General features: G+C 39.1%; 1 protein-coding gene across 9 annotated transcripts in view; it reads left to right on the top strand.

Moving 5' to 3' along the window:
* Positions 1-203: 203 nt before the first annotated feature.
* Positions 204-13,342, top strand: part of MFF (mitochondrial fission factor) — a 32,765-nt gene continuing 19,626 nt past the window's right edge. For 6 of the 9 annotated variants that reach the window (XM_050752315.1, XM_050752314.1, XM_050752311.1 and 3 more), the window contains exons 1-5: positions 205-407; positions 3,704-3,815; positions 4,630-4,799; positions 5,743-5,960; positions 7,213-7,382. In XM_050752315.1, coding sequence (XP_050608272.1) covers positions 4,762-4,799; positions 5,743-5,960; positions 7,213-7,382 — 426 coding nt within the window. In that variant the 5' untranslated portion in view covers positions 205-407; positions 3,704-3,815; positions 4,630-4,761. Of the gene's footprint in view, positions 408-3,703; positions 3,816-4,629; positions 4,800-5,742; positions 5,961-7,212; positions 7,383-13,342 lie in introns of those variants that run through there. The other 3 variants (XM_050752308.1, XM_050752312.1, XM_050752316.1) reach the window with 3 other exon arrangements.

Genomic DNA, 13,342 nt, shown 5'->3' with positions numbered 1-13,342 from the left:
TTTTAATTGGCTACCGAAGGTTTACCTTGCAAACACCAGGTTCTTAAAAATTACAAAATCTAATAAAGCCGAAGTGTGAATTAAACTTAACCGCAAGAGGCGTCACCTGCTGTCAGCCCACAACAAAGATGTCTGCGCATCGCTTACCGTGGACCCGTTCCAGTGCGTGGGCCGCACGTCCGCCCTTTTCCGCGTCACATGACCACGAACACTCTTCCGCTACGGCTCCCTGAAGGGGCCACCCACGGCCTTTCGCGCTTCTGCCCTGGCCCTCTGCGGGCCGCTCCGCCGGTGCTGTTCCTGGGCGCCTCCGTGCTCTCGGCCAACCGCCTCTGAGAGCGCCCACTCGAGCGCCCCGGGAGCCGGAGGGCGGCGGTCCTCGCCGGGACCCTCCTGTGGGCCCAGGGGTGAGTGCTGACCTCTTCGCGACCCGCCGCCCGAGCTGGCTGCCAGGCCTAGCGCCGCCGCCGAGACCCTCCGGCCAACAGAGGGACCCGCGGTGGGGGCCCCCCGGTAGCCTCCCTGACCCGAGTCCCGTCCCCGGGCCTCTTGCCTTCAACCCTGGTCTTTCCTCGTCCCCGGGACCTTGAGTCCCCGAGGAGAGCGAGGGAGAGAAGCGCCTTCTGCAGGTGTTTTTGGGCGAACCTCTTCACCCTGTGTGGTTCGGCGTCTCCTTTTGTGGATTAACCGGACTTTTCCGACTAGAAAATAGAGGTTTGGGAAGCAGCGGGAGTCCCGTGAGCGTGAACGCCGGGCTTTGTAAATCTTCACTCACCCTTCCCTGCCAAGTCCCTGACACCTTACAGGATGACCTTAAATCTGCCCTGTCTAAAAGGAGGTTTTTGTATTGTTTTGTGGCAAGTACATGTTGGAAAAGAAGGGCCTTGTTGGAAGCCCAGGTTGTGGCATCGCGGGTGGCTGCGGGCCACCCTGCCCGTCTGTGAGCATCCTTGCTCGCAGATGTGGCTGCAGGCGGTTGCTCTCGGGTTTCCTTCCAGGAGCTGGGAAGCCGGAGGAAAGCTGCGGTTCCTCTTCCGCCGGGCTTCTGACCTTCCTCTGCAGGACGTGTGCTACTATTATTATTATCGTAAAAGAACACCCCTGTCTACGTCCCACAAAGTTAGAAGCAAAGGGCATTCTCGAGGGAAGAGCACCCTTTCAAAAGTGACATGTTTTCATTGGAGAAGATTAAAGAGGGGGAAAAAAAAAAAAAAAGCTTTCTGGCCCTTCTGCCCAAATATAGAACCATTTGTATTCAGGCCTCTTATCCACCGAGAGACTTAGAATGATCACGAATGTTTTCTCTCCCTGCGTGAAAAACATTTTTTCTGCCTCAATTCCGTTGGCTAATGAGATTCCCAAAAGAAAAACCCTTAGGAAAATTAGGACGATTTAGTTATACTTAGTAGTCTTCCCATGCAATTAAATTGCTTGGGGGACCTGCTATCTTTTGGTTTCAAAGGCTTGTATATTGCTTTTGCTCTTCTTTCCAAACGGAAATTGTGTTCTCTCCCTTCCTGTCTGATAGAGCTGCCTCCTTTCAGAATTATAAAGTGCAGTCCTCGCTCTCCTCTCTTCTGGTGTTGAAACTTTGCTGTGGATTCATAACCTTATTTTAAAGTTCATTAATATATAGTTTTCAAAGTTTGCAGTGACTTTTTAAATATAGTTTCTTCGAAAGAGAACTGAAACACGGTGTGCAGAGTGGCCCATCTATGTGAACTAGGGCCACACAGTAGGTGGTGAAGAACTGGAGGGTTTTTTTGGTTTTTGTTTTTGTTTGTTTGTCTTTGAGAAGTATATAAACATTTGCAACCACAGTCAGTTTGCCTCAAGTTGTTTCAGTTACTTCCTAGGCTTTCTGGCTTCCAGTGTTCTAATACAGAAAATGAGGAAGTTGGACTAGAATCACTGTGTCCCAAAATTGGTACACTTTCCACTAGTGGCATGTGACTTGACTCTAGGTGGTATGTGAATGAGGATTTTTTTGTAATAGGATGTCTTTGCAATCTGTATTTATATATGTACAGCCATGGTTTAAGGTAGTGATACAAAATTTTCTTTTACAATACTTTTTTGATTTTAAAAAGTCGAGTTAAAAAATTAACTGTAGCAAAAAGTTAATGTACTCTGTGAATATGGGAAAAAGAAAAAAACCATGAAGTTTGTCTAGTTAGTTACTGGTGTTTGGAAACCACTGGGCTTAGAAGGTAGAAATCTGAAATCATCTGTGATTCTGAGAGATTTTGCCTCCTTTGTTATGTTATATAACAGAATCACGTACTGGTTGCCTACTGGATTCTAAGTTACAAAACTTCTGGAATTAACATATCAACACCAAATGATGAGAAGTTTATTTATTGCCAAAAGATATTATCAGAAATGCCACAGTCTAATGAGGGAGAAAAAATTAGATTTTGATTTGTTTTTAAGCAGAAAACCCAATAATTGGGATAGTACAGTGTTAAGTCTTAGCAGAAAAGTTCCGGTTACTTTTTACATTTAACTAGTTCGGCTACAGGAGAATTTGGCTTTTTCCAGAAGTTGGCATTTCAGTATCCACCTTTATTTTCTAAGTCAATAGTTTTTCACAAACTCGGAGATTCTCCTAAGAAAAGATGTTGCTATAGAACGAAATATACTAGTGAGACCTATGAGACGTACTACTAGAAAGTTCATAAGACTGAAATGCAATGAATGGACTGCAGAGAAAGCACATTTCAAGGAGATACTGAGGTTCTAGCTACTTGCTTCTCGTTTATTATTATAAAACTTCAGTTTATAATGACCAAAGGCTATAATCTTTTTGAGGTAGCTCTTTTCAGTGTTAGTTCTGAATACGAGCTTTTGCTATGCTTGAGATACACACAAGTATTAGAAGAGCATCTCATCTAGAATGATGCACAAAAATTGATTATAAAGGTTGCCTGTGGGAACCTGGGTGGTTAAAGATAGGATTGGAAGTGGGACACTTCCTTTTCTCTGTATAGCTTGTGTACTTTGTACCGAGTACCTGAGTTACTGGTTCAAAATTTTAACATTGTAAGTGAATGAAAATTTAAACGGGCCGGGCACGGTGGCTCACACCTGTAATCCCAGCACTTTGGGAGACCAAGATGGGAGGATTTCTTGAGCCTAAAAGTTTGAGATCAGCCTGAGCAACATAGTAAGACTGTGCCTCTACAAAAAATACAAAAATTAGCTGGGTGTGGTGGCATACGCCTCTAGTCCCAGCTATTCAGGAGGCTGAGGCAGGAGGATCACATGAGTCCCTGAGATCAAGGCTTCAGTGAGCAGTGATTGCTCCATTGCAATCTAGCCTGGGTGACAAAAAAAAAAAAATTTTACAATGCATTTGTTCCTCTTTAACATCTATGTGTACCTATATGCATATATACACATAAGTATTAAATTCATTTAAACTTACATATTTTTCATCTGCCGCATTTTTCTAAACACAAATCAGAAATAATGCCAGAGCTAGTCTTTTATATTGCCTTAACTAATGAATAGTCATAGGACCCCATCTGTGGAACTAAGATTGGTGGTAAGCTTCATTTTTTTCTTTCTTTCTTCTCTTACTGGTCTCTTGATGTCAGGTTGTACATCTCTGTGACTGTTACCATTTGGAGAATTTCCAATAATGAATCCCTAGTAGTGGTGTCATCTAGTTTCTCAATTAGCCCCTGTTTTTCTTCCCCAGGGACAAAAGTGGCTCTCAATCCAGCACATGCACATTGAAGCAAGTTAAAGGATTTAATATGAAGCACAGAAGCAGATAGTGCCAAATAGCAAGCAGTAGTTGGTACACATTTGTGAGTAAAAATTGTCCCTTTTGGCTTACTTTCTTAGTCTTTAAATCGTCTGCATGCCAAATCCTTAAAGATCTATGTCCCCAGAGATTTTTTGTTAAAGAATAAAAGATGTGAGTTAGCAGTCATAGTTAAACCAGTTGCTGGGGCTGAGTGTCCTGAGAACCTCTAAGAACTCTCCTAGGCATCTCAGTGAGGCGGGGGCTTAGGGTGGGGCTATATCTCCGGCATGGAGTTTAGGAAGTACCTTAGCCATGGTAAAGTCGTGTATACTGTGTTTAACTTTTTATGCCCTTTATTTATATATAATGTCTTTGTGAAAAATTGAGTGTAATTTCCATTTGAAGTTTACACTAAATTTCGAAGTTTATTTCTATTTAAAGAAACCATTAGACGTCACATTTGTAGGCTACCTCAGTTACATTTACTTTTTACCCTTTGTATTCCCTTCATGATTTCTTCATTTGGGCTTAGTCTTAAAAAAGGATTTTTTCCCCTTTGGTGTATGATGATTAGAGGAGTTTTATGGCAGTATTGTTTTTTTTCTAGCCTGACTTCACATTTGTATATATATTTGATATAGCTTCTCTGTATCCTGTTTGCAAAATCATAAGACAGTGACTGTGCTTGAAACTGTCTATGATTTTTGAGGTATAGAAAAACTCTTCTTAGGATAGATTTGAAAATTGGTTTCTCGAATCAAGCCCTAAGCCATGTTCAAATCCAAAAGTCATTTTAAGTAGATATTTACTTTTTTCATAGTTTTCTTACGAAATGAATTGTTGAAATACTGATTTTTATTCTTTCTTTTTTACAGCTGGAAAAACAGTGTCCGTGTTATGTACACCTCCAAAAAAAGTTTAGATGTGTAGGGGAGTTGTTGTGTAAACTGAACTACAGGGTAGCAGTATTTTAATAGCTATTATAGACGTGTATTTACTGTATTAAAATGATTAAAAGAACGAGCAGTGACACACCACTAGGAAGGTCAGTGAAATTTTATTCAGTTGAGCTGGTATTACAGGTTTGAGAGACAATGGCTTCAAAGCTAACCATGCTGTTCTACATATTTATCAGCATTTGTATTGGTGGCAACATTCTTTCTACTGCATTAAAAAAAATACACATGTAAATATGATATTAAATACAAATTAATAGTGTAAAACTTTCAATTCCTCCAAAAATGAATACAAACATGAGGATTTATTATTACAAATTCTAAATTTGGTATTCATTGCATCTCAGTCATTAAGAGAAGTTTTAATTTGTATGATGTGATTTTCAGGGAGTTGCGTCTTCTTTTTTAGTAAATTCAGAGTTAATTTTATGCATCTGTCATTTAAAGGTTTTGAATAACCGATGCATTTGTCATTTAAAGGTTTTATTTTTTCATGCTTGACAGTGATTTTTAATTTTTAAAGTCCAAGCAGCTTTCCCTCAAATTGATGAGGAAATTTAAGTTTAAATTTTATTGCAGGCATTTTTTTAGTTACAAGCAGCATGCGTATTTATCTATGCAGAGAGAGTGTGTGTATGTATGTGTATGTACACATTTGTGTTGTAATTCTATAATAATTTTAAAAATTTACTGCTAAGCAATATCAAGGTACAATTTCAGCTGATAAGTAAGAAGGCATTTTGTTGAGGAAATCATTTTCTTTCATCCTTTATTTTTGCTTTGTATGTGTTCAGTACTTCCAAATGAGAAGTTTCCTTTCCTCAAGGTACAGTTTCAGCTGATAAGAAGGCATTTTGTTGAGGAAATCATTTTCTTTCATCTTTTATTTTTGCTTTGTATGTGTTCAGTACTTGCAAATGAGAAGTTTCCTTTCTCTCTTTCTATAAGGTATTGTCTTCTAACTTCGCTACTCTACTTAGAGGAGACTGACATTTTAACAGTCAGCCCTGTCTTTAAATTTTTCTCCCACAGGGTGAGTGGGGCAACATTTCCTTCTCCTGCTGCTGAGATGGCAGAAATTAGTCGAATTCAGTACGAAATGGAATATACTGAAGGCATTAGTCAGCGAATGAGGGTCCCAGAAAAGTTAAAAGTAGCACCACCAAACGCTGACCTGGAACAAGGATTCCAAGAAGGAGTTCCAAATGCTAGTGTGATAATGCAAGTTCCGGAGAGGATTGTTGTGGCAGGTATTTCACCTTTACTTAGAAGGTTGCCCGTTAAGTCTTTGTTTTGTATGTTTTTATGAAAACTTGAGTTTTTCTAAATGTTATTTAGAAAAGGAGTTGGAAAATGCAACTTTATGCTTTTGAAATTTCCATTCATTATTATAGTCTGAATTTCAAACAGTATTTTTTAGTAATTCAACTAATTATTGAGGTTTTACACACATAAAATGTATACATTTCTAAGTGTGTACTTGATGAGTTTTGACAAAAGTAAACACCCATATAACCACCACCACAGTCCAAATAGAGACCATTTTTGTTGCTCTACAGGGTTCCCTTGTGTCTCTTTCTCACTCAGTCCCTTCCCCTCAACTCTAGGCAACCATAGTCTCCTTTCTATAGCCAGAGACTAGATTTGTCTTTCCCAGAGTTTCATGTAAACGGAATCATAGAGTATATACTCTTATCTGGCTTCTTTTGTTCAGTGTAATGTTTTTGAGATTCTTCTGTTGTTGCATATATCAGTTATTCATTCCATTTTATTACTGAGTAATATTTCAGTTTGGATACACTATAATTTGTTTATCCATTCATCTTCATTCATTGATTACTTTTTGTTTGAAGCTGTTAGGATTAAAGCCACTGTGAATATTCAGGTTCAAGTCTTTGTGAAGACATATGTTTTCATATCTTTAGGAGTGAAATTGCTGGTTTATGTACTACAAGTTATTTTAAACTTTGAAAGACTGCTAAACTATTTTCCAAATTCTAGTATGGTGTTGCATTCCATCAGTGATGTATGAGTTTCAGTTGCTCCACATCCTTGCCAACATTTTGTATTGTCAGTCTTTTTAATTTTAGCTGTTTGAGTGGGTGTGTAGTGCCATCTCGTGATTTTAATTCTATTTCCCTGATTATTAATAATTTTGAACATCTGCTCTTGTGCTTTTTGGCCATTTATATATATTCATTGTGAAGTGTCTATTCGAATGTTTTGTCATTTTAAAAAATTGGGTGTTGTAAGAGTTTTATATATTCTAAATATCAGTTTTTTTGGTTATATATCATGCATTGCATAATTTCTTATTTCTGTACCACAGTGATAAATATTAGTGAAATGTCAGTACGCTGGAAGCATATTTTGAAAGAAACTAATGCTCGTTGGGAGGTATAATTCAAAAGCAGAAGAAGGTAAATACATTTTAACAAAAAACACTGTCTTTTTAAAAAACCTCCCACTTTTCTCTTCTTTGTCTATTTTCTTAACTCCTAGGAAATAATGAAGATGTTTCATTTTCAAGACCAGCAGATCTTGACCTTATTCAGTCAACTCCCTTTAAACCCCTGGCACTAAAAACACCACCTCGTGTACTTACGCTAAGTGAAAGACCACTAGATTTTCTGGATTTAGAAAGACCTCCTACAACCCCTCAAAATGAAGAAGTAAGTAGAACTTTAATATCACCAGAATTTGAAATAATGTAAACAAAGGTAAAAGAGAAGAGTGAAGAGGCTTTATCATATCCTTAGCAATATGTCATGAAAGCTTTCCATATGGAACATTACTAATAATTCTAATTTACAAATGTGGCAAATAAGTTATTATGCTATTTTTAAAATTTGAATGTTATATTTTAGGAAAATGTAAATTTTGTGGAAAGTATTATTAAGTTCCTGTGGTTTGAAGAAAGACCATTTATGGGTAGGTGTTACTTGTTAAATAATAAGAAAAAGTTGGGAGTTTAGCAATAAAAAGTAAATGTATCACTTTGTTATAAAATCAGTCTAGCAAACATGACAAAGAAAGCCCTTTTTCCCTTAACACTACCCATTCTCGCTTCTTGATTAAAAGTTTCTACTGAGTTAGCTCCTATACTGCATTATATTAATATGCCAGTTGACCTAAATGTAGCAGTGTAGACTAACAAGGTGTTAGTAGCAGAGTTCAAATCCTGCCTTTGCCATTGACTTACAGCTAAGCTTTGAAGCTTCTTTGCTGTGATGATTTCTGGAGTTGCATCTTTTTCATATACCTTCTGAACTTCCAACATGTTGTCATGAAGCTAGTGTAAGACAATGTACAAACGTATGTTTTTATTAATGATGGTATTGCTTGTGTCTGGTTTCATTTTGCATGTAGTCCTTTCCAAAGAGGGTAAAGTCCGCCTACTGTCTAGGGCAATGCAGTTTGCTAGGACTAGGTTCTTAGATTGTAAGTTTCTGCTGAGATAATTGAGGTAATATGCACACAGTTTGGATATTCTAGGTATTTGTTTGGTGAAAAGCAATAATCTGAGACTTTACATGACAGAAAGGCACTAAGACGCTTGGAGAATTGTATTATTTAACAAACATTTTTCAACTTTTATCTCTGAGATACTATATGCAGTATAAGAATTAATGAGACATAGTTCCTGCATTCAAAAAGTTTGCTGTCTGTCTGGTTTCAGCAGGACAATAATATGAGTGAGGGAAAGACATCAACACGCACAGAAGATATAAAATTCTTTAATAGCAGAAAATAATGAAAGTTACCAAGATGGTTACATAAAACAAAAGTATCCAGTGAGCTCCCAGTTTGAGGCCCAGCTTTCTAACTCCCCAGAGTTCCTTGGGAGTTATACCTGTGAAAATAATTGTCTTACAGTGAGGATTTTACCAGGAAAGAAATGTTCTTTATTGTATTCTTTGGGTTTTTCTTTTGATCTTTCTGCTGCTCCTAACTGATTGAAAGCAACCCAAGCAATTCCCTGAGTGATTATTTTAAGAGTGAGTGAAGAAAGTTTGCCGGGATTTCCCTCAGTAGACCCAGGCTTTAAGACTCTACAGGGTTCATTCCTGCATTAATTGTGATATTTAGTCAAATGTGATAGATGCCCAGAGTGTATAACACTGGGGTAAAAAAGTTTGTGTGAGAATTAGACCTAACTTTGAAGACCTACTTTGCCACTTTGCCATTTACTAACCACATAACTTTTGGCAAGTTATTTAACAGTTCTAGGGCTTATCTCTGAAATAAAGATAAGAGTAATGCCAAGTGCATTAAGATTATTGTGAGAATTAAATGTAAGAATGCATGTAAGGACATGTTCTAATTCGTGTTAAAAGCTCAATATGTATAAATGTTATTGTTAGGAAAGAGTTAAAATCCTGTGGCAGGAGCCAGATCCTGAAATGAAAGAGGAGTTTTTGAGATTAATACCATCTGCCTATTGAAAGCAAAGATGATGGTTTGAACTTAAGTTTATAAAAGCTTATAGAAGGGTCCAGTAGCCTTCAACAAGCATTCAGCTGCTGTGAGCAAGGGAGGAAGGGGTAAGGGAGCCAGAGTTCTAGTAGCTTCTAGAAATTGAATGAAATAGAGAAGCAATAAGACCCTGAGTGCTGATAACATTGATGATTCATTCAGATGTTACTCAGAATCTATAAAGTGAGATCCCCAGAACATTGCTCTGTAGTAATCATTCTGCAGTAGTTGGCAGGGTTTCTTTACTTCAGCACTATTGGCATTTTGGACTGGATAATTCCTTGTGGTGAGAGCCATCTTTTTGCACTGTAGAATGTTTGCAATATTTGTGGTATCTATCTACAGGATGGCATTACCATCTTCCAAGTCATGATATCCAAAAATGTTTGTAATAGCGAAAAGGTGGAAGCAGCTAAAATGTCCATCAGGTGATGAATGGATAAGCAAAACATGATCTAGCCATATAGTAACTCTTATTCAGCCATAAAAAAAATGAGGTACTGGCCGGGTGCGGTGGCTGATGCCTAGAATCCCAGCACTTTGGGAGGCTGAGGCAGGCAGATCACTTGAGGTCAGGAGTTCAAGACCAGCCTGGCCAACATGGTGAGACCCTACTAAAAATATAGAAATTAGCTGAGCATGGTGGTGTGGACACCTGTAGTCCCAGCTACTCCGGAGGCAGAGGCAGGAGAATCACTTGAACCCGGGAGGTGGAGGTAGCAGTGAGCCGAGATTGCACTGCTGCACTCCAACCTGGGCAACAGAGCCAGACTCTGTCTCCAAAAAAATAAAAAATAAAAATAAATTAAAAAAAAAAAAGGTACTGATACATGCCACAACATGGATGAACCTTGAAAATGTAAAGTTTAAGAAGCCAGACAGCAAAGGCCATATATTGCATTTTTCTACTTACATGAAATATCCAGAGTGGCCAAATGAATGAAGACAGGATACAGATCAGTAGTTGCCAGGGGGTTAGAGGAAAGGGGGATTGAGAGTGACTGCTTAATCAGTATGGGGTTTCCTTCAGGCTGATGAAAATATTCTGGAACTAGATAGTGGTAATGATTACACAACATTGTGAGTGTCCTAAATGCCACTGAATTGTATACTTCAAAATGGTTAAAATTGTGTATGTTATGTGTGTTTTACCACAATAAAAAAGAAAATACCTCCAGACATTGCCAGATGTTCTCTACAGGGCAAGATCACCCCCTACTGAAAACCACTGACCTATCTCAAGAGAAGAGACTACCAGGAGATGGCTTATGAGGAAGCCAATAAAATTGTCTGAAAGCCTGATTGATGTAAGGGACAAATTTGTAGAAAGCAACTGTACTTGAGTTCTTAAACTGGCTTAAAGAATCCGGGTGAGCTCTTGAGGAGGGCTTAAAATAGAACATAAATAATCGCTTAGCTTAAAGAGGGTTTAAAAATCTGGAGGCTTGGCTGGAAGAGAGGAAGTTGACAAACGCTTCCAATATGCCTGATCTCCACCAATATTTGGAAATCAACTAACAAAGCAACTGTGCAATAAACCATGTTATCTGGGCGTGAAATACAAAATGCCCAAGTCATGACAGTTTTTAGTGTCAAAGAGACTGGGCCGTGTGAATGAGGAGAAAGAAGCTGTGACACTGACATTACCACCTCTTCTCATCAAGGAATCCAAACGGGAGCCAGTGGGGAAGGATCTTCCAGAGAACAAGAAGGAAGAACTATACAGAAAGAGTTGGAAATGCTGCCTGTAAGAAGATTTGACGCAGCCTTGAACGATGTGACCAAGTCAAAGATGTGGACTCTGCCATTACATCCTGTCAATCAAGCCATGATGTGCTTTAAAAAAATCAGCTACAATAAGCCCTAAAAACTTTGTGAGAAGTCCATTGAAGTTGGAAGAAAAAACAGACTGGACTAAAGATAGAGAGTAAAAGCTTTTGCCCAAGTTGGCATCTCTTACTTCAAAGAGGAGAAGTATGAGAATACTATTCATTTCTATAATAAACCTTTGGAAGAGCACTGAACTGCAGATATACAAGAACTGTCAATAGTTAGGAATTAATCTGGAAGGAGCAAAGTCAGTTGGCATATGTAAACCCTGACCTGATTTTGGAAGAGTAAAGGCCTTGAGTGGTTTCAGAAATGGAACTATCTCCAAGCCACGCCAGCTTTATACAGAAGCCATCAAATGGCATCCATAGGATGCCAAATTCTACAGCAGTTATGTCCCTAATGTACAGCCAGAGCTCAAGGAGTAGAAGAAATATCCAGCTACTTCCACCCTTAACACAGATTATACTTAGAAAGCAGCAATCTTAGAATCTGAAGGATAACACAGAAGCCATGAATGTCTAGCAGAAGGCCCTAGACCTGTGATTCTACTGTGAAGAAGTAGCAGATGGTTATTGGTGCCCAGTTCAGTTGATATGACAACGCTAAGGATGTGAAGCAAAAAACCATAGCTACATGGCATATCCTAAAACAAATGCAGAAGATCTCCCAGGGACTCAGTGAATATTTTAAAAGGATCCTGCGGGAGCTTAGAAAATAAAGAACTTCATGAATATGGGTCTGATCACAGTTTGGTGACGGTTTCTTGAGCTCTTTTTCCTTCCTCGTCACTTCTGGAAAGAGGAGCTGGGACTGCAATGAATAGAATGGAGCAAAAGTCTGGAGAGAAAAGGAAAAGCTGAATTGTATATATGTATACACATTCCTGCATGGAAAATTCAGAGATGTGCACTCACAGTCTTTGTACAGATACAGTTTCATGGCCCCCTTACCACAAGCATGATCTCCTTACTCCTGACAAATTGGGCCATGTGTCCTTCCCAAAACCCGCAGTCACTGGCTTAACTGTTCTCCCCGTGATTCATGATGTTAAATTTTGGACACTGAACATGTTGGGGAGGGAAGATACTTATCCCAACTGTTCAGTCTACATTGTTCATTTGTACCTTTCCCCCTTCTGCATAAAAGTCTCACAGAAAATGGGGATGAGTATAGAGGAAAACCACTAAGGCTCTGAGTAGATTCCTGAAGAAGAGGTGGGCTTTGAACAGATTGAGAGAATCGGCCATCAAAAAACCTAGAGGACATTTACTTGAACAATCAAATTTAACTTGGGGTATAAGCATATAAAAGGAGAATGGTATGCATGCATGCAGAGTGTCTAGTGTTATATGTTATATAACTGTGTAGCATTAGACCCTGTGACCCAACTTCCAGGAAGCTGCTTGAACCTAGGAAACTATTTCTCAGCCTCAGGGATGAATAAAAGTAAGTGCATAATCAATGAAGGATGATTCTGAGAGACATTTTAAAATTTTGCATTGAGGCCAGGCACAGTGACTCACACTTGTAATCCCAGCACTTTGGGAGGCCAAAGTGGGTGGATCTTTTGAGGTCGAGTTTAAGACCAGCCTGGCCAACATGGTGAAACCCCGTCTCTACCAAAAAATACAAAAATTAGCCGGTCATGGTGGTGTGTACCTGTAATCTCAGCTACTCAGGAGGCTGAGGCACGAAAGTCTCTCGAACCCAGGAGGCAGAGATTGCAGTAAGCCAAGATCATGCCACTGTACTCCATCCTGGGCAACACAGTGAGACCCTATCTAAAAAAAAAAAAAAAAAAAAAAAAAAAAAAAAAAAACCTCAGATTTAAACAAAACAAACATCCAGGCTGGGCATGGTGACTCACACCTGTAATCCCACTACTTTGGGAGGCCAAGGTGGATGGATCACGTGCGGCTAGGAGTTTAAGACCAGCCTGGCCAATGTGGTGAAACCCCGTTTCTACTAAAAATGCAAAAATTATCTGGACGAGAGGGCATGCACCTGTAATCCCAGCTACTCGGGAGGCTGAGGCATGAGAATTGCTTGAACCCGGGAGGTGGAGGTTGCAGTGAGCTGAAATAGCACCATTGCACTCCAGCCTGAGGAAGAGAGTGACACTGTCTCAAAAAAAAAAAAGAAGAAGAAGAAAAGCATCCACCTGGGATTACAGGTGTGAGCCACCATGCCTGACCAAGAACATCAATAAATATTGATTGATATTTTGAAAATCTTAATTTTCAAGTCCTTTAATTAACATACTATTTGTTTTTTACTATAAAGTTTAATTTTTTTAAAACCATAATGTCAGTCGAGTGCAGTG

This window comes from Macaca thibetana, chromosome 12 (assembly GCF_024542745.1).
Source record: "Macaca thibetana thibetana isolate TM-01 chromosome 12, ASM2454274v1, whole genome shotgun sequence".
Taxonomy (NCBI): Eukaryota; Metazoa; Chordata; class Mammalia; order Primates; family Cercopithecidae; genus Macaca; species Macaca thibetana.
Note: the sequence above shows the minus strand (reverse complement) of the source record. Positions and strands in the feature narration are given on the sequence as shown.